This window comes from Podarcis gaigeae (assembly GCF_964106915.1).
Source record: "Podarcis gaigeae genome assembly, chromosome: 14".
Taxonomy (NCBI): Eukaryota; Metazoa; Chordata; class Lepidosauria; order Squamata; family Lacertidae; genus Podarcis; species Podarcis gaigeae.
The window spans coordinates 20,907,628-20,927,898 of NC_139690.1; the positions used below are offsets into that span (position 1 = coordinate 20,907,628).

At 42.9% G+C, this 20,271-nt stretch overlaps 1 protein-coding gene across 4 annotated transcripts in view; it reads left to right on the top strand.

Annotated features, from left to right (window-relative positions):
* The window catches only part of PCSK6 (proprotein convertase subtilisin/kexin type 6), a 99,225-nt gene that overhangs the window by 29,865 nt on the left and 49,089 nt on the right, over positions 1-20,271 (top strand). For all 4 annotated transcript variants that reach the window (XR_014558033.1, XM_083713115.1, XM_083713116.1 and 1 more), the window contains exons 3-6: positions 3,652-3,762; positions 5,782-5,925; positions 8,787-8,863; positions 12,360-12,448. Coding sequence is in view for 3 of the 4 variants with exons in the window: in XM_083713115.1 (XP_083569241.1) it covers positions 3,652-3,762; positions 5,782-5,925; positions 8,787-8,863; positions 12,360-12,448 (421 nt within the window). In the remaining variant the exon portion in view is untranslated. The remainder of the gene's footprint in view (positions 1-3,651; positions 3,763-5,781; positions 5,926-8,786; positions 8,864-12,359; positions 12,449-20,271) is intronic.

Here is a 20,271-nt window from a genome sequence, read left to right on the forward strand (position 1 = left end):
CTGCTTCAAATCACCTCACAGGCGACCGGCCCCAATGGGCACCAGCCTCACCTGGAACTCTCTCCCTGTGGAGGTGTATCTCGCCTCACCTTTTTATAGCTTCAGGCGTCTGGCCAAGGCTCGTCTTTTGGGGGGGGGACATTTTGAGGAGGAGATATGAGGTTGTCGCTGCTGTCAGTTACTGTCACTCATGCGGGCCTGCTCAGTCTTCCTTACGCACAACAAAATTCAAAGCCACCATCTCTTGTTCTGCATTTATTTACAGTGGTACCTCTGGTTATGTACTTAATTTGTTCCGGAGGTCCATTCTTAACCTGAAACTGTTCTTAACCTGAAGCACCACTTTAGCTAATGGGGCCTCCTGCTGCTGCCGCACCGCCGGAGCACGATTTCTGTTCTCATCCTAAAGCAAAGTTCTTAACCTGAGGTACTATTTCTGGGTTAGCAGAGTCTGTAACCTGAAGCGTATGTAACCTGAAGCGTATGTAACCCAAGGTACCACTGTACTGTATTACATTTTTACCTTGCCTCTTCTTCAAGGAGCTCAAAGAGGCACACACAGTTTTCCTCCTCAACCTCACTTTTATCTTCTCAACCAACTTGTGAGATGCTTCTTAGGTTATGGGGTTATAATCCAGAATGTGGCTGCCAGATTGGTGACTGGGAGCGGCCACCAGGGCCATATAAAACCTGTCCTGAAAGACCTACATTGGCTCCCAGTATGTTTCCGAGCACAATTCAAAATGTTGGTGCTGCCCTTTAAAGCCCTAAATGGCCTCGGCTCAGTATACCTGAAGGAGCCTCTCCACCCCTATCATTCAGCCCAGACGCTGAGGTCCAGCTCCGAGGGCCTTCTGGTGGTTCCCTCGCTGCAAGAAGTGAGGTTTCAGGGAACCAGGCAGAGAAGGGCCTTCTCAGTAGTGGCACCTGCCTTGTGGAATGACCTTCCATCAGATGTCAAGGAGATTAACAACTACGCAACCTTTAGAAGACATCTGAATGCAGCGCTGTATAGGGAAGTTTTTATTATGTTTCTGTAATTTATTATGTTTCTGTAATTCTGTGTTTATTATGTTTCTAGAAGTAGCCCAAAGTGGCTGGGGCAACCCAGTCATATGGGCAGGGTACAAAAAATAGAATTATTATGCAGTGGTAGTATTAATATTATTAGTATTATAAGGTAGTGACCGGCCCAGTGTCACCCAGTTGGCAGACTGGGGATTTGGACTGTGGTCTTCCCAGTCCTAGTCAATCACTGTAACCACTACGTCACACTGCCTCTGCTTTGTTGTTGGACATGAAGCCCACTCCTTATCTGTGAAGCTGGTACCCAAGGGGTGTTGGGGTGAGAGAAGGTTTACGTAACGTGTCCACCACCTCTGGCCAAATGGAAGAAGGGGACAGCAGTAAGTCCTAATAGGTCAAGTGGTTTTCCTTGCCGAATAAAACCTTCTGGGTTAGGCTTGTTTGCTAGGCCTGATTAATTAGACAATTGTGAGTGCCTTTTAGCAGACTTCAGGCTGCCTTTGCTTTGTACTGTACTAACCACCAATTTTCCCAGTCCCATCCTGGTCCCCAGCTTGACAGGAGCTATGTGTCCTGGCAGGAAATAACCTAGACAAGTGTGTTATGGAAATACTATATTATTCTCATCATCAACATAAGAGAGAAAGAACCCCCATCATCAACATAAGAGAGAAAGAACCCCCAAACCCTGCTTTTAACGCCCCCCATCAAACCTTTGAGGTTTCTTATATTTCTAAGCTTCTGAGGCTTGAAGGGGTGAAAGTGCCGATAATCCTTTCAAACAATAACTCAAGAGTTGGTTGAGCACATTAAATGTCTGGTTCACGTTGTTTCTCAGCTCTTGCGTTTCAAAAGGTCACAACCGGCCTTCCCCCACCCAGGGATTCCTATTTATTATTACAGAAACTTTAGGCTAATCCGTGTGTCGGAAATGTTCTCCCTTGCTGAGAATCCACTTCAGATCCTTTGAGTCCCCTCGGGGATCCTTCCTACCTTGGAGACTAATCCCAGATTTTCATGAGTCCTTTCCTTGATGAAACTGTCCTTGTAAGAAGCTGGGGATATGGAGGATTAATTCTCTTATGTACTTGAGCAGGGAAGTTTGCATTAATTCAGTGGAGTTGTATTATAATTCCGATCTGTTCCGATGAATAAACATTTGCTTTAAACCTCATATTTTTGGTATACAGCATGCCTATAATCTAATTTATCTTGTTAATGTTCTGTGGAGGGGTCTGTACAGCTGTGGAACATCTGCTCTATCAAAAGCTACTTGAGAGCAAAGGGGAGCATTCTAGAATTTTTATCTCGACTTTTGTTATCAAAACTCACTGAGGCCCTTTTAACTGACTTTCATTTTTCTTCTGTGACGTGTGTTTGAAGTAGGGGTTTTTTTTTGTTTTTTGTTTTGGCTCTAAGCACCCACTGCTCTAAGAATTACGTTGCAGCTTCTTTGTACTGGGATTTGTTTAGGTTTAAGAAGAGAAACCCATTAAAAAATGGCAAAAAACGGAAAAAGGCAGACGGTTACTTAGAAAAACAATATGCACAGGATGAGGAATTATTCATGTGCTTGAAACCGCTTCTAATTAGACAAATGGCCTTGATGTCTAGTGTCATTCTGATGAGGTTAAGATAGGCACCTCAATAAAATGGAAAGGCGTTTTCATTCCAGGCAATGGAAGCAAAGGAAGAGAGCACTTTCTGTGGCGAACTTTTGTAGAATTCCCTACCTCTAATAGGCCCACCAGACCTCTTTTGTTGTTTTGAACAGATTAGTAGCAAGCAGTTTTTGGTACTGTTAGGGCTTGTTAGGGCATGGATAAGTTAGGCTTTGTTAATTAGTTAGGTTCATTAAAAGAAAGAAAATTCTCAAAGGTTTATTGCTTCTAGCATAAGAGTACAAGAATAGTTAAATCAAACAGAATAGAGAAAAGCCTGCGTTGAATTATTTCCAAGAACAATACAGTATTAAGATACTGTAGGGAGATTAATGCAACAAAATTATATCTCTACATATTTTGCTTGCAAAATCGTCATACTGTACACGAAAAAAGCCTATAAATCTACACAAAGTCAAGTTTCAAAACAATAGATACTGATTAATTCAATTGCAGAAAATGATATTAGTTCATATTGAATGCTTGTTGGGTGAAAAAAGATGCATATTAGATTGTTAGGTTCATTTTTGATGTTTCAAGGTTGTGTGTGTTTGTTTGTATGTATATTATTACTTTCAACAACCTGGATGATACACAATGTTAGTGAGAGTCAGAGTAGACCTAATGTAGAGTCCATTGATTTCAATGGATCTTCTTTTGATATGATGTGTTTTCATAACATGGGCATCCCATTTTTCTGATTTGTGCCTTCTTGTTTAATTGCCAGAAAGAACAATTTGAATGCTTCCTTTATTGTATTTTTAATGTTACAATTTATTCTCTTAATCTTTGTGAGCGTATGTTGTTGGCTGGTCTTACAAACAGAGTTAATAAGCAATTTGTGAGCCATATGGCAAGAACTGGGATTTAGATGTCAAAGCAAACAAATATTTTCTTATTGATGCTGCTGTTAAAAAACCCCAAGCATTCCTGTGAAACACTGCTATTTAAATTTTTTTTCTAGGTAAGGTGGCTCCAACAACAGGAAGTTAAACGAAGAGTCAAAAGACGTGTTCGGCGTGACCACCATTTTGTTTCCTTCAATGACCCACTCTGGCCTGAAATGTGGTACATGGTAACTATACATTCACTCTGTGTGTGTGTGTGTGTGTGTGTGTGTGTGTGTTTTCGTATTATGCATATTTTGGGAATCTTGCAAAAGTCTTTTGGCATCACAGAATCACACATTCCCTCCACCCCCTTCCTCTGCTGTTCAGGAGTCGCAAGACTGTGAGGGTGAATGTGTGCCCTAATGTGGCCCTCTGAGCCTCTGTATCTGGCCCTTGCAACTCTATACCTCCTCTTCCCAGTTTGTGCTGCATTCACACGGCAGTTTATTCATTGTTATTTGATTCCAGAAAAAGTGGCTATTTATCTTTAAAAATATATTTTATTCATTGAAAATCAGGATAGTGTATACAAAGTACTCTAAATCAGCAGAATGCAGTCAATAAATTCAGCCTGATACAATATCACACTTTATACAGATTGCCTTTTAGAAAAGATACATAGAAGAAAAATATAAAAGGAAAAAAAACTAACAAATAAAACTACCAACATAGTAAGCAGGCTTAAGTACAAATTAAAAATAATCAATTTCCCATTTTGCTCATAGTATTCCTTATAAATAATAATAGGAGGTGAAACCTAATCATAGATGCTTCAAAATGCTTAGATTTGTGTGCATTAAGTTGGGTTACAAGCTAAAAACCTATGCAATGTTCAGAAAATATTTAAATCAGAGGGGATTTGCTGACAAAGAATCAAAATTTCAGACAGAAATATTGAATAATGATTATAAGAATTTAGCAAAAATGTATAAGATATTACTGGAATGGTGTACAAAGGATGAGGAGGTAAAATCAGTTATGATCGACTGGGCCAAAGATATAGGGCATAATATTCAAATGGAGGATTGGGAAAGACTTTGGAAAGATGGCTTAAGATTCACTGCATGCACAGTTATAAAAGTAAATGTTATGAAAATGATGTACCGATGGTATGTAACACCTGTGAAGTTAGCAAAAAGGTATAAGATAAGCAACAAATGTTGGAAATGTAAAGAAAAAGAAGGTACCTTTTTCATATGTGGTGGGAATGTAAGAAGGTAAAATGCTTTTGGGAAATGATTTATAATGAATTGAAGAAAATGTTGAAATAAACATTTGTTAAGAAACCAGAAGCATTTTTACTAGGCATTACAGGTAATGAGATAAATTAGAAAGAAAAGAAGTTATTTTTATATGCAGTGACAGCAGCAAGAATATTGATGGCCCAGAAATGGAAACAAGAGGAATTATCTACGATAGAAGAATGGAGAACTAAAATGATGGATTATGCAGAACTGGACAGAATGACAGGAAGGATCTGGAATCGGCGAGATCAAAGATTTACAGAAGATTGGGAAAAGTTTATCCAATATATGCAAAAACTGAGTGATAATAAAATTACGTTTGTAAGCTTTAAGGAAGCTCTGTGAGGGGAAAGGGTTAAAAGGGCAGAAATGTGTAAAAAGTAACAATAGGAAGGAATGGCAGACAAATTGAAGGAAGTCAAAAAAGAGAAGTAAGATGTATGGAATGTATAAATTTGCTTTTGTATTTGAAAACTAATAAAAATATAATATATAATATACAAGCTAAAAACCTATGCAGCTGGTTTTGAAAACTTGGCTAGTTGCTGTTTACAAGGCTGACTTCGATTGATGGACAGAGCACAAGGCTGGATGGGACATTTAAACCTCCCCTGGGCTTCTAGGAGTAGCCTTGGCAAGAAGGACCAATCCACTGAATATGGCTTCCTGCCCAGGAAGCTGTCTTACACTGAGTTAGACCATTGTTCCATCTGAATCAGTACTGTCTACACTGACTGGCAGCAGCTCCCCAGGGTTTCAGACACGGTTCTCTCCCAGTCCTACCTGGAGATGCCAGGAGTTGAGCCTGGGAGTTTCTGCATGCAAATCAGATGCTCCACCACTGAGCTACAGCCCTTCCCCTATCCTAGCTTTTAAACTTGCTTGTTTAGCCGTGCGGAGTGTTGCTTGCTGGTCTGTGTAAGGAAGAAATGGCTAACCGACTGCTGCCTTCGCCCTCAGCACTGCGAAGACAACAACAGTGACTGTAGGTCAGAAATGAACGTCCTAGCAGCCTGGCAGAGAGGATATACTGGCAAAGATGTTGTGGTGACCATTCTCGACGATGGCATAGAGAAGCACCACCCTGATCTTGTGCAGAACTATGTAAGTAAAGCTGGAGACCCTTGGATCACATCTTTTACACTGGCCCTCAAGACCACAGTCCTATACAGTGGTACCTCAGGTTAAGTACTTAATTCATTCCGGAGGTCCGTACTTAACCTGAAACTGTTCTTAACCTGAAGCACTATTTCTGGGTTAGCGGAGTATGTAACCTGAAGCATATGTAACCTGAAGCGAATGTAACCTGAGGTACCACTGTAGAATGGTGCTTGGAAGTGAGTCCCATTGAACGTGCTTCTGAGCAAAGGTGGCCTCAGGTGAAATTGGTAACTTGGGCTTTGATTCAGTTATGTGCTGCATTGACAGGAGACTGCCTATGGACCACAAATAATCATAGAACTGTAAAATTGGAAGGGACACTGTGGATCATTTAGTCCTCCAACCACCTGCAATGCAGGAATACACACTGTCCCATCCAGGGATCGAACCTGCAACCTTGGTGTTATCAGAACCATGATATTTGAATAAGTCAAGGGTATGGGAACTTGTGGCCTTCCAAATGCTATTGGACTCCAGCCCCCGTCAGCCATAGCCAGCGTGGCCGACAGGGAGGAACATCTAGGTCAGGGGTCAGCAACCTTTTTCAGCCGTGGTCCGGTCCACCATCCCTCAGACCTTGTGGGGGGCCGGACTATATTTTGAAGGGAAAAAAAATGTGTACAAATTCCTATGCCCCACAAATAACCCAGAGATGTGTTTTAAATAAAAGGACACATTCTACTCATGTAAAAACACCAGGCAAGCCCCACAAATAACCCAGAGATGCATTTTAAATAAAAGGACACATTTTACTCGTGTAGAAACACGCTGATTCCTGGACCACCCACGGGCCAGATTGAGAAGGCGATTGGGCCACATCTGGCCCCCAGGCCTTAGTTTGCCTACCCCTGATCTAGATTATCAGAAAGACTGGCTTAAGGGCATTAAGAAAGGAACTCTGTTGGTCTTCCCAGGCAACTGCTATTCAGAAGCAGAGAATAGCCATTGTAGCCACTGATGGCTTTATCCTCCATGAAATTGTCTGCTCATTTAAAGCTCTCCAAATCGCTGGCCACGGGAGCAAGTTCCATAGCTGAAATATGCATTGCACAAAGAAGTGGTGTCCCGAATCTTCCAACATACAGCTCCATTGGATGTCCACATGTTCTAGTGCTATGAAAGAGGAAGAAAAACCTTTCTTTATCTACTTCCCTCCCATGCTGTGCATAATTTTATAGGCTTCTGTCATGTCACCTCTGGCTCACCTTTCCTCTCGCCCCATTGCTGCAGCCTTTCCTCATTGATCATTTTGGTTGCTCTTTTCTGAACCTTTTCCAACTTTGCAATATCCTGCTTGAGATGAGGCAATGAGGACTGCACACAATATTCCAAATGCGGTCACGCCATAGATTCATCTGATAGGTATCTCTCCAAGCACAAAATAAGGGAGTGGCTCAGAGGCCTCTATGTTATTCATGGGCCCTCCAGAGCGTAATCTCATTCCAGGATTTTTTTTTTAAAATAATCAACTATCCAACTAATTTAATAAATAAATTGCCACAGCCCTAAATGAATAACTCAAAACAATTTCCTCCCACCCATACTCTAAATGCATTGTATTGTCTATTGGCTTCCATAAAGGAGAAAAAAAATATTCTGTGAAGTGAACTAAGCCGCTGAGGAGAGTTGGGTTTGTTTTTTGTTTTTTTAAAAAACATTTTGTTGAATTTGCACCCTTACCTGCTTTCAGAATTGGGCTGAACATCTGTGAGAGCACGATGAAGTCAGCGCTCTGGAATTGACATTTGCTTGATGCTTACTGGCTACTTATAGCTCAGATGAGGAAATGTAAAAAATAGGAATGCCCGGTTATCAGATTGAATCCCTGGCGTTTCTCATTAGTGTTAATGGGGCATCTCAAGAGGCTTGTGGGCTTTTCATTAAAAGTGCTGTTGTGCTTTTGTGATGGTTATATGGGGTTGCTCGTGCGTAAGTTGCCGCCACTCCTGGCTAGGTAGCCTGGTTAAACCTTTCCTGGCTGGACAGCCCTTCACTTCGTGGCTGTTCAGTCGCTAGCAGAATCCGTCAGTGGGCGTTTCTTGAACTTCTTCCAGCAAAGAAGTTCTTTGACGCCAAGTCTACGCCTACTTTCCCTGCGCGGAAGTCTTCTGCGCAGGGTGGGTGTGGGTAGCGGAGGACCTGTGCTCTCCCCGCTGGTCTCCAGCGAAGAGTCCTGGAGCCCTCTCTCCGATTCCCCCATCCGCCCCCCTTTATCCCTGGTGTTACGCTGATTTCCTTCCCCAGCTGATGAGTCCCCTCTCTCCCTGCTTGGCCCTTCTCCGGCATCGCTTGGGAGCCCTGCCTCCACTTCTGGCTCCGATATCAGTTCCCTGACAGCTTTGTTTGGAGAGCTGAGTGTGCTTTAAAAGCCCCGCTTGAATTTTTTTTCTTTCTGACCAAGCCCTCTTCATCACCTAGAGCACAGATGTCCATGTCAGCCCAAGCAAGCATAGCCAATTCTCAGGAGTGATGGGAATTGTAGTTCAGCAACATTTAGAGGGCCACAGGAACCCTACCCTTGTCGTAGAGTTTTGCTTCTTTTTCAGGCAGAAAAAAAGGCAGAATGGGGGACCTCATAAGAAGCTACCTTTACATCAGGAACAACCTTTTGCCCCATATAGCCTAGTAATATCTGTTGCAACTGATAGTGACTTTTATTAATTTAACTACATTTATATCCTATAAACTCTGTTGTTTGTAAGAACCTCTATCCTGCCAGAGTGTCTCTTGTCCTGGTACAAGTTTGTTCCTGGCAATCACTTCTTAGTTTTTCTAACGTGAACAACTCCCTCTGTTTCTTTCAGGACCCTCGTGCAAGCTATGATGTCAATGGGGATGACGAAGACCCAACTCCGCGCTATGATGCCAGCAATGAAAACAAGTAGGCCTGTTTTTTAACATTGACTTAATGCTTTAAGGGGTGGGGCATGCTGCGGGCTGCACTTAACCTGAACCAAACACCAGCTACCACCTGTGCTGTATGACAGCATATGGGCACTTTGCCAAATTACATTTTGATATAGATTATAGTCCTTTCTGCACAGATTTATAAAAAGAATGGATGGAATTCAGCCTTGAGCTAACATGATTGTTCCATCAGTGCAGGCATTTTTGCTTTGCTAGCCGAAACAATCTCCCCTCTCCTTCCCCGCCACATGTTGTTCTGGAGGTTCTTTTGACCCGTCAGAGCAAGATGGGATCGTGCAAGAGTGGGGAGGAAGACCATGTTTCACTAGCAGGAATTTGGGCTAATATGACAAACAATTGTGCAGCCTTTGAGTATATTTTTGTCCTTTCAGAGTCTGCTTTCCCCATTTCTGTAAAAAATAAATGGCCAATTATGTTAACTTGAACATGAGTACTAATATATATATATATATATATATATATAGTCATACCTTGGAAGCTGAACGTTCCAAAATGTTTGGAAACCAAGGCGTGGTTTCTGATTGACTGCAGGAAGCTCCTGCAGCCAATCGGAAGCCGCGCCAAACATTCGGCATCTGAAAAATGGTTTGAAAACCAGAACACTGCCTTCTGGGTTTCGATCGTTCAGGAGCCAAGGCGTTTGAGATCCAAGGCATGACTGTATATTTAGAGCCCACTCATCCTCCGAGACCCTAAGTTGTTGTTTGCTTAATGTGTGTGTAAATCCGCCACTGAGAATTATAGTGGAAACCACCTGGGGCCATCAAGGTGCCAGGAAGATTGTGGCCTCTTTGAAGGCAGGGCTCTGGTGCCTGTGACAGATCTCCAGGGACCGGTTGCTTCCTTTTTGTGCTGGCAGCAGCTATTTCTGCCTTTGAGGCTCTGAAACCCCCACTATAAAATAGGTCATAACCCTGTCCACACCTTGCCCCTTTAAAGTTAGTGATCCAGTACAGACATGATCTGACAGCTGTATGGTTGTTGCTGCTGGGCCATCTATAATACATGGTACATTACAAAGAACAAAAGTACTGGTCCCTTTCCTGAGGGGCTTGTGAAACAGAGTAAGCGGAGAGAAATAGAGGCAGGATAAAAAGTGAAATAAAAAGAATAAAAGGTGGTTCTAGTTACATGTGCTTAAACCCAAACCCCACCTGCACTGTATATTTAAAGTAGCTGAATATACTACTTTATTTTTTTAATAAAGTATTTTATCGTTTTTTAAGAAAAATACAAAAAACAAACCAAGTACATTTGGACCTGGAATACAAGTTATGGTAACCGTACAATCTTGTGTATCATACCACTTAAACAGTCCTGGCTTCTCCCTAAAGAATCCTGGGCACTGTAGTTTAAGGGTGCTGAGAATTATTAGGAAGACTCCCATTCTCGTCACAGAGCTATAATTCTCAGAGTGGTCCAACAGTCTATCCTTCTTCCTAGGGAACTCTGTAGTAGTAGTAATAATAATAATAACAACATATTTGAAGGCGCCGAAAAATGCTGCATTCCCCTCCCCTTTCCAGATAACTTGACCTGTGTTTAACACCTATAATGCTTCTGATTGGAAAGAAGGGCGGGATAAAACTGTTAACCATAAATATAAATGGATAAATAATAATAATCTCCACTATCACTTGGAACTCAAACCATGGTTTCAGCTTCCAGATGTAATGGCAAACCATGGTTTATGGCCAGTTGGTGTGCTTTGCACTCCAGCTTGAGGTGAAGTGGCCAAAACTGCTCAGTCAAACCAAAACTAAGCTTTAGACTAATCCATTAACCATGGTTTGGTGTAATGTCTAACTTGGGATGCTATGATGGCTACATCAAGTGCAGAGCTCCAGCTCCACCGCTGCGTCCCACCTGGTGTGGAGAGAGTTGCCTGTGATTCCCTCACAAGGGCAGGTTGTGTGGTGGAATTCACAGATGGCTGGCTGCAGTGCAAAAGCAGTTTCCAAACCGGCAGAATCCAAGCCAAGAATTCATTTTTATTTGTATTTATTATGGAGGCCTTCTGTGATTTTCTCTCTTTAATGACACTAATCCTCTGAGCACTTCATTAATTCGGGGGATTAGTTACCAAAAACTCCTGCACACTTCTGAAAACTCGCAAGAGGCGAGGGTTTCCGTACAGAGTCTCCACTTCAACACAGAAAATAGAAGGGGTAAGAACTTTCCCACTCTAACACACTGTAATTCCATTAAGGTCAGTGTATGTATATTAGGTATCACAGTGTACAAACTGTGTACACAAGGTGGGTTAGCTGTACACTCATATTGTTATTCACATGTAACGTTCAACTAGCATACAGTCTTGTATACAGTGATACCTCGGGTTAAGTACTTAATTCGTTCCGGAGGTCAGTTCTTAACCTGAAACTGTTCTTAACCTGAAGCACCACTTTAGCTAATGGGGCCTCCTGCTGCTGCTGCGCCACCGGAGCACAATTTCTGTTCTCATCCTGAAGCAAAGTTCTTAACCCGAGGTAATATTTCTGGGTTAGCGGAGTCTGTAACCTGAAGCGTATGTAACCTGAGGTACCACTGTTTCTGTATACACAATATTTGAGAGATACAAATCAACAAATGTATACTCTTTCACACAAACACTTGTATATGTGCAGAGATAGCATTCATCAGAATGGAGTGGTGAAGCTTTTTCTGAACTTGAAGATGAAAATCAGGCTGTTGCATATTTCAATGCGTCCCCATTTTTTATTTTTATTTAGAAATAAGGACAGTTCAGACACCATCATGTAATGTTTGAAGTGGTCTGGAGTCATGGCACCAAATAGATAAATAGATATATATGTATCTATATCTATATCTATATCTATATCTATATCTATATCTATATCTATATCTATATCTATCTATCTATCTATCTATCATCTATCTATCATCTATCTATATCTATCTATCTATCTATCTATCTATCTATCTATCTATCTATCTATCTATCTATCTATCATCTATCTATCTATCTATCTATCTATCATCTATCTATCTATCTATCATCTATCTATCTATATCTATCTATCATCTATCTATCTATCATCTATCTATCATCTATCTATCTATCTATCTATCTATCTATCTATCTATATTTGGAAGGGGGATAGAGGGAGCAGACTGCATGTCAGGGAACACTGAGCTTTACCCCACATGCAGTCGTACCTCGGGAGGTGAATGGAATCCGTTCCAGAAGTCTGTTCGACTTCCAAAACATTTGGAAACCAAGGTGGAAGCTCCTGCAGCCAATTGGAAGCTGTAGAAGCCGCGATGGACGTTCGGGTTCCAAAGAACATTCGCAAACCGGAACACTCACTTCCAGGTTTGCTGCGTTTAGGAGCCAAAACGTTTGACTCGCAAGGCGTTCGGCTTCCGAGGTACGACTGTATTTGATTTCTGAAAGAGAAATAACATTCTCTGTATTCTTTCCCCAGGCATGGCACCCGTTGTGCTGGGGAAGTGGCAGCGTCAGCGAACAACTCCAACTGCATAGTGGGAATTGCATACAATGCAAGAATTGGAGGTAAGGAAGACGTTTCTGCAATCAGTGGTCTGCAATCAGCTTTTCTGGAGGGTTGATTTGAGAAAGTAGCACTGAGTGTTGGCCCTCATCACACCTTTCCGAGGGCTTCTGGCTAACCCCTATTGCTACAAATATTCCTCATCCACAAGTCTCTTTTTTGCCTCTAAATCTGGCATTATGGGGGTGGGTCCTAAATTTTTACCTAAGAGACACAATTCTCTAAGCTCTGCTATAAATCCTCCATGGCTTTTTCTAAACCACCCTGGAAGTTTTGCTGGAAGGCAGTATATACAGCTTCCCAATAAATGAACATAGAACAACACCCACAATTTTAGTTTCTACAGGTTAAGTCCTCCTCTGCCTGCACCATAATGTCCTTAAGTAACCTCACAGCTTTCCTCATGCTGTAAAATCTCTTATTGGGGTATTTTTGTTCTTTTCCTGTATAAGAATTGTGTGCTGTTTTGGTCCCTTTCTTGTGCATTTTAAGTTTCGTAAAGATGTCCCTGGTGTGTTAGCGCTTGCCACACGTATTTTTTCCACAGCAATTCCCCCTAAAACAAGGCATTTCTGTGTGCTGTTTTCACCAACATGTGCATTTTTATGGACACTACCTGTATATTTATTTTTGCACACATCACTTAGCTGGAGAATTGTATTGCAGAATTCAGAGTAGTGTGGATTTTGAAGGATGCTTGTTTTTCGCTTCTCACATTGTTTTGGAAAGTGTGAATTATGTAGGTTCACCTTTAAATTCGAATTCACTTGAATTTCTCCCCCACTGGTAGTGGGAGTGCTTTTGTGCGTTAACTGAATATGAAATTATTGTATTTTTGCAATGCTGAATTCGCTTGCTCTTAGATCTTTTGCACAGTAAAGGAAATTGAAACCTCTTCTGTTTACATCTGTTGACTTTTGCTGACCTCTCATCCCCCTCTTCCACTGGACTGAGAACATTTTTGGGGTGCCGACTGGATGCATGTTGACAGGGAAGCTCCCTTCCAGCTATCTAACCTGTTGCGACTGCGTAACTTTCGCCCCTATAATCCTCTTGTTCCACTGCACAGTGCCAGAGGAGGAGCTGAAAGGGCATGGCTGCGCCTTGGTGAGAACTCTGAGATGGAACGTGTTTGATGTATCCAGAGGAGGATTTGTGTTTCTTACTTGCTTTGCGTGTTAGCATTCGGAGTTGCATGCTCAGCAGAAACTGCATACAGAACCCCTGTTGGAGCAGCACACTTTGCCCTGGATCCAATCCCACCAAGTCTCTGGGGTTTAGGAAAATAAGAAAGCTATGTTTATTAATGGAAATACATCTTTGATAGGAAATAGCTTAGTTCCATTTAACAATGGTAGAGATCCTTTGGGCCATGTTTCCTCTTGCATCTAGAGAGCTTGAAGTATATCTGCTCTCATGAGGGAGGGAGGGAGGTGTGGAGAAGAAGAAAATAAATAGGAAGTGAGGTCAACAGTCTAACACTGAAGGAAGATCTACAGGTCAGCACAGGGACGGCCTAGGAATCTTAGATGTTCCTCTCTCTATCTCTCCTTTCTTATGAAGATGCATTAGCTCATATGAAAGCTGAGTTGCACACTGGCAATCCGGAGCATCTTGAGTTACAGAAGTAGCCACTGCAGGCAGTTTTCCATCCCCTTTTGAAACAGCCTTCTCAACCTGTTGCCCTCTGAAAGCTCTTCCACGCTTCCGCTTGTCCTGCCTCTTTCCTGCAGGAAAGCTAGTTGTTTACCACTGATTTGGAGCACACATCAATTGGACTTTCTGCAGGTTGCCATTTGCTCCGATTCATTGGTAAAGAGCAGGTTTTCCTGGGGAAAGTGGCATGGCAAACAGAAAACTTCTCGGATCCATGCAGAGATAGGGTTGCCAAATTTCAAAAAGTAAAAAACCAGCCCCCCCCAATGTTGAGGGTTTTGTTTGTTTGTTTGTTTGTTTGCAAAAACACCAAACAAACAGGGCAAAGTGCCACCTTTCGAAAATTCATCCTGGACGTCATTTCCGCCTTTGAAATGCCAGTAATGTCTGGAAAAAAATGGATGTATGGCAGCCCTATGAGTAGACAGCACGGGACAAGTAGGATGAGACCTTAATATTGCTGAACTACAACTCCCATCATCCCTGCCCACTGGCCGTGCTGACTGGAACTGATGGGAGTTTAAGTCCCACAACATCCAGAGTCCTCTAGGTTGGGGAAGCCTGTTAAAAATCTAATAATTACCCAGCCAATTATTATTATTATTATTATTATTATTAATTACCCAACAATTATTGATTATTTTTTTTAGGGGGTGTGGGGAGCATTGTACATTTTGTGGATTCACCAGAAGCGAATCTAAATAGATTGCTAAAAACTACAGCTGGTAAGGACTAGGCTTGCCAGATCAGCAGCATACCAACCCTGAGATAGTGGAGCTGAATCATGAGATGTAGGGTGGCCCCTGGTGATGTTAACAGGATAGGCCCTGGAGACGGGGGTTAATTGGGAGAGGTGAGCACAAGAGGGCAACCCCAGCCCAAGTGTCTATGCTATACAGTGGTACCTCGGGTTAAGTACTTAATTCATTCCAGAGGTCTATACTTAACCTGAAACTATTCTTAACCTGAAGCACCACTTTAGCTAATGGGGCCTCCTGCTGCTGCTGCGCCACCGGAGCACAATTTCTGTTCTCATCCTGAAGCAAAGTTCTTAACCTGAAGCACTATTTCTGGGTTAGCGGAGTCTGTAACCTGAAGCGTATGTAACCCGAGGTACCACTGTAATTTATAGCCAGCTCCTGCTGGGCTAAAGCTTGCAAGCTGGACGCACAGCGCCTTCTTAATATATATATAAATTGAAGGCACCCTTGGCCACCAGCAGATTCACCTGGAGGGGACCAGACAAACTTGGAGACTTCAGGTCAGACCTGGCAGCCCTTGTGAGGATTGTGCTCAGCTTGATGGGGAGTCCTATCTGCCACAGTCCAATTCTTTTTCTTTTACTTTCCAATCTCTCATTGCCCTTGCATTTCCTTCCCTCTTCTTTTTGCTTCTGCCGAGGGCACAATACATTTACCGCTCAATAAACAAAAAGGGGATGCCAGCCCATCTTTCTTCCTCACACTCCCTCCTTTAAAGCTGTGCGCCTTCTGAAGCTTTTATTGCTCGCACCGTGGGAAGTGGCTGATTTATTCCTTCTCCTTCCCATCTCCTCTCTTTAACCTCTACTTCACTCTGACAACCTATAGATTCCCCCCACAGTTTGGGCTTCTACTCCGGGCTTTGATTGTTGGCTCTGCTAACTGCGTCGGATGTTATGTGCTTGGGAATTAAGGTGATGCATTTCTCGCTTTTATGCGTGCCCCTGTTAACTTTAATAAGCCTGATTCACAGGCATTGGCAGGTTGATTCAGAGAAAGAAAAGTCGGGAGTGTGGGAGGGGTAAGGCAGCTAGCCACAGACCAGTTTTAAACTGCAATACTTGAACTGAGCCTTCACCAGACATACAAAAGAAATTGTGTTAGTTTAAAATAGGGTCCTAATGTCCCTGGGTACACCAGATCCTTTCTTGATCTTTCAATGTTATTTATTTCACTGCTTGGTTGTTTTAAAAAAAGTCCTCAACGTGGTTCAATTCGCAGGACTGAATGTGGATTCTAGCTATATTCAGCTGGATCATGGCTAGAATCCTTCCCAGGATTGGGAAAAACCTGCAGTCAGGGTTTCCAATTGAAGAGAGGATTAGGTACATAGGAAGCTGCCTTATACTGAGACTTCTTCTATCTAGTTCAGAATTGCCTGTACAGTGATACCTCAGGTTACATATGCTTCAGGTTACATACGCTTCAGGTTACAGACTCCGCTAACCCAGAAATATTACCTCGGGTTAAGAACTTTGCTTCAGGATGAGAACAGAAATCGTGCTCCTGCGGCACGGCAGCAGCAGGAGGCCCCATTAGCTAAAGTGGTGCTTCAGGTTAAGAACAGTTTCAGGTTAAGAACGGACCTCTGGAACGAATTAAGTACTTAACCCAAGGTAGCACTGTACTATCCTTTCTCAAGCTTGAGCCCCCAGATGATGTTGGACTACAACTCCCATCATCCCTGACCACTGGTCCTGCCAGTTAGGGATGATGGGAGTTGTAGTCCAACAACATCTGGGGACCCAAGCTTGAGGAAGGCTGGTCTACACTGACAGGTAGTGGCTCTCCAGGGTTTCAGGTGGGACACTCCCAGCCTTACCTGGAGATGCCTGGGACTGAATCTGTGATCTGCTGCATGCCAGGCAGATGCTATACCACTGAGCTGTGTCCCTTTCCAATGCAGTTAGAATCCTCCCTGCAGTTCAGCACACAAGTCAAGAGAAGAGAAGATAGGTTTGGAGTCAGTGCACGTGTCCCAGTTCTCTCTACCCAACTTGAGCCCTCATGCTTGAAGCAACTTCCTTTCGCTTTTAATCCAAGATAAATTTGGGCCAAACTCTGCTAAAAGTCTCAAAATAGTTAAAACAGCTGTGGATTTGTCCTGAATAAGTTCACATCTATGCTGCTGGGAGAGAGTTGAGTTAACCTTTCCCCTTGTGCTGTTTTCCTGATCTAAATCTCCCACCTCCTGTGCCCAAGTTGCTATTTGCCACAAGCAAAAACACAGCCTGGTGGCAGTGCAACCTATGTGGGCATTCCTAGCTGCTTGCTGAAGCTCACAGTGTCCTAAGTAATGGCACCACCAGCCCATTCATGCCAAATCCATATATCCTGTTATAAAGATTCTCTCTTTCTAAAGGGACTTCCTGTAAATAGCTATGAAAGCAATCGGTGGTGTCTGGATCTGTGAACACAGCCTTGATCCACCAAACACTCAAGGCCAGAGTGACTGAAATGGAGGTTTCATCCTCCCAGGTGCGTATCTGCAAGTCAGTTTCAAAGCTGAGTGCATTAGCATTGCCTTTCATGAAGAATAGATGTTCAATCCCTCATTAATGTCAGCAGTGGACTCCTTCTCTCAGGTCAAAAACAGTAGAGGGTGGCCATCAACATTTTGGAAGGATTTGGCTGGCAGATGTTGGCAGTAGAAAGCTTAACTAAATGAACCTTTGGGCTGATCTGGCGTGGAAATGTTTATGGTCTGGCTTAATTGGGTTAGTAATAGCATAAATGCTTTGGCGAATGGATCAGACATTGATTGATTTGGTTAGTTCCTTCTGTCTTGCTCATGTGACTTTATCCCCCTATGGAAATTCGAATACCACTCTTCTTTGTGTTGCTTTCCTGTTAAGACCAGGGTGGGGAACTGGATCTGACTGGTCAGTTGGGTCCTTATCTCCTACACACCCACCCATGGACCATGGGTCAAGTTTCATAGGTGGGTGGGGCCAGCCACCTGTTAATCACCTGATGTCAGGTGACCCGTTTTTGCCTGTCTAGACGATCAGCTGATGGTTGGAGAGCTACAATTCTCAGAGTGGTCTAGCAGCCACTCTTTCCCCCCCCCTAGTGAACTGTAGGATTGCAGGTCTGTGAGGGGAAGGGTGTGTGTCTCCTATTAACAGTCAGCACCCTTAGCAAACTACAGTTCCCAAGATTCTTTGAGGGAAGCCATGACTGCTTAAAGTGGTATGATGATGCTTTAAAAGCATAGTGCACATGTGGCCTAACTGAGGAGATCTATGACCTGTCACAGGACCATCTCACAATGGCTGCCTGGTAATCGAATTGCCTCCCCAACCTTCTGGTGCCAACTCATGTCTGTTTTCTGGCACCAGTTGAAGACAGTTCGATTCCTCCAGGCCTTTGAGCAGACCTGCATCTGAATATTTGCGGACTTGCGACAGATGGATGTGTTAATGATACGTTTTGAGTTTTATTGCCCTTTTATGTTTCCTTTTATATTGCTATGATCTGTCCCTGAGCTCACTCGCAATGAGCGGTGGAATACAAATTTAATAAATAAATAAAATGTCAGAGGAATTGTTTTGAGAGCCAGCTTGTGCGATAGATTTGTATGTGACAATAAGAGCTTTGAAAGACGCAAAGGGATAGCTCACTCTGTAGAACAGGGGCCCCTTAATCTCTAGGTTGTGGGTTGGAGCCCCACGTTGGGCAAAAGATCCCTGCATTGCTGGGGATTGTGCTAGATGAACCACATGGCCTTGTCAGGAGCCAGAGTCAGCAATAAAAAATACCAGTGTGGGTGATGTCAACTCTTTATTCAAATAGACAGTGGAGGCCTAGTGATCACTGCAACTCTTCCCAGTAGGTCTTGCCCCAATATGGCAAATGTGAGGACTGAAGGTCCCCACCTCCCCACCACATTCTGAGGCTTCTCCCCTGGTTCCTTCTTTAGCTCCTTCATCTTGTCTCTCTTTGCTCTGCCTTCTTCATTTCTCTCTGTGTTCTGGGAAACCAGGGAGGAAGGGGCCTGGTCCCAGCAAGAGGGGGAGATTCCCTGGCTTCTTCAGCAACCTGCCCCCACGCTGCCTCTTGGTATTCCTCGCCCCATTGCTGCCTCTCAATCTGGACTGCTGTCTGCCACAGCCTCTTCCTGCTCACTAAACCCTGTTTCCTCTTCAGCTTCGGACACCTCCTCCCCCCAGATTGCTTCCTCCTCTCCTTGTGACCACTCATCATCCAATCCCCGGGCTCTGAGCCTTCTTCCCCACCACTCCTCTGCATTCAGCCAGTCTATGACATGGTCCCTTCCAACTCTATGATTCTATTATTCTGTTTTGTCTCTGGTCCAACATGTGGGTTTGTAAGAACATAAGGAGAACCCTGTTGGATCACACTGCAGACCTATCTAACCTTTCCTTTTAGCAAGCATCCCCAAACTCAGCCCTCCAGCTGTTTGGGGACTACAGTTCCCATCATCCCTGGCCACTGGTCCTGTTAGCTAGGGATGATGGGAGTTGTAGTCCCAAAACAGCTGGAGGGCTGAGTTTGGGGATGCCTGCCTTTTAGCCTACCCTTTTAGAATTTTTGCCACCTGTTTTTCTAGTATATGTTTGTTACCATGAGACCTTGAAACTTGTTTAAAATAAATAAACAAATTGCAAAATGTAGACTCTTCAGAATGCTACTAAAATCCCAAACGTATCACGTGTATCTCCCAACTGTTGCAGCAGTCACGGATTATAGATTTTTCCATCCCGAGTTTGTGCAATCTTTCTTGTATCTCCCTTTTCCCTTGACCAGCTGTTCTTGTTAGGTGGCAAGGCCCGGCAATGAACTTTTTGTATCAATAAACTTGCTGGGAAATGCTTCTGAGAATTCAGCTTGAGGGGAGGTTGTTGCCAAACAACCTTGCTCCATTCCCATTATATTTAAGAGGTATCTTTGCGAGCAGAGAATAATGTTAGAAAGGAAATCCATTTAAGTTGACTGCTGTCTACCACGTAGCTGCAACCTTAATTTTATTTCTGTCTCTTGATTTTTGTTTTTCTTAAGTAAAAACGTACGAAAAAACAGATACGTCATGAAAAAAGCAAAAGAAAGAAAAAAAGGCTCCATGCTTTGCTATATTAAGCTCTAAAATTATAATCCACTGCGCTTCCTTTTCTGCCACCCACAGTAGCCCTCTATAGTGTGATAAATAATCAACCTTTCCTCTTTACAAAAATGATGAGTCAAATGTCCCAAAACCTTGAGATTGCCTCATGTTCATATGAGAGTTTTATATATATATATATATATATATATATATATATATATATTCATATTCGAGGTTGGGCACTCTGCTGTTTGTAATTTTGTCTTCCTGTTTGCTTGGCTGTATTTCTGTCTGTTTGAAAAAATATTTTCAACTGCAAGTAAGATTTTTGGGTGCAACCCAA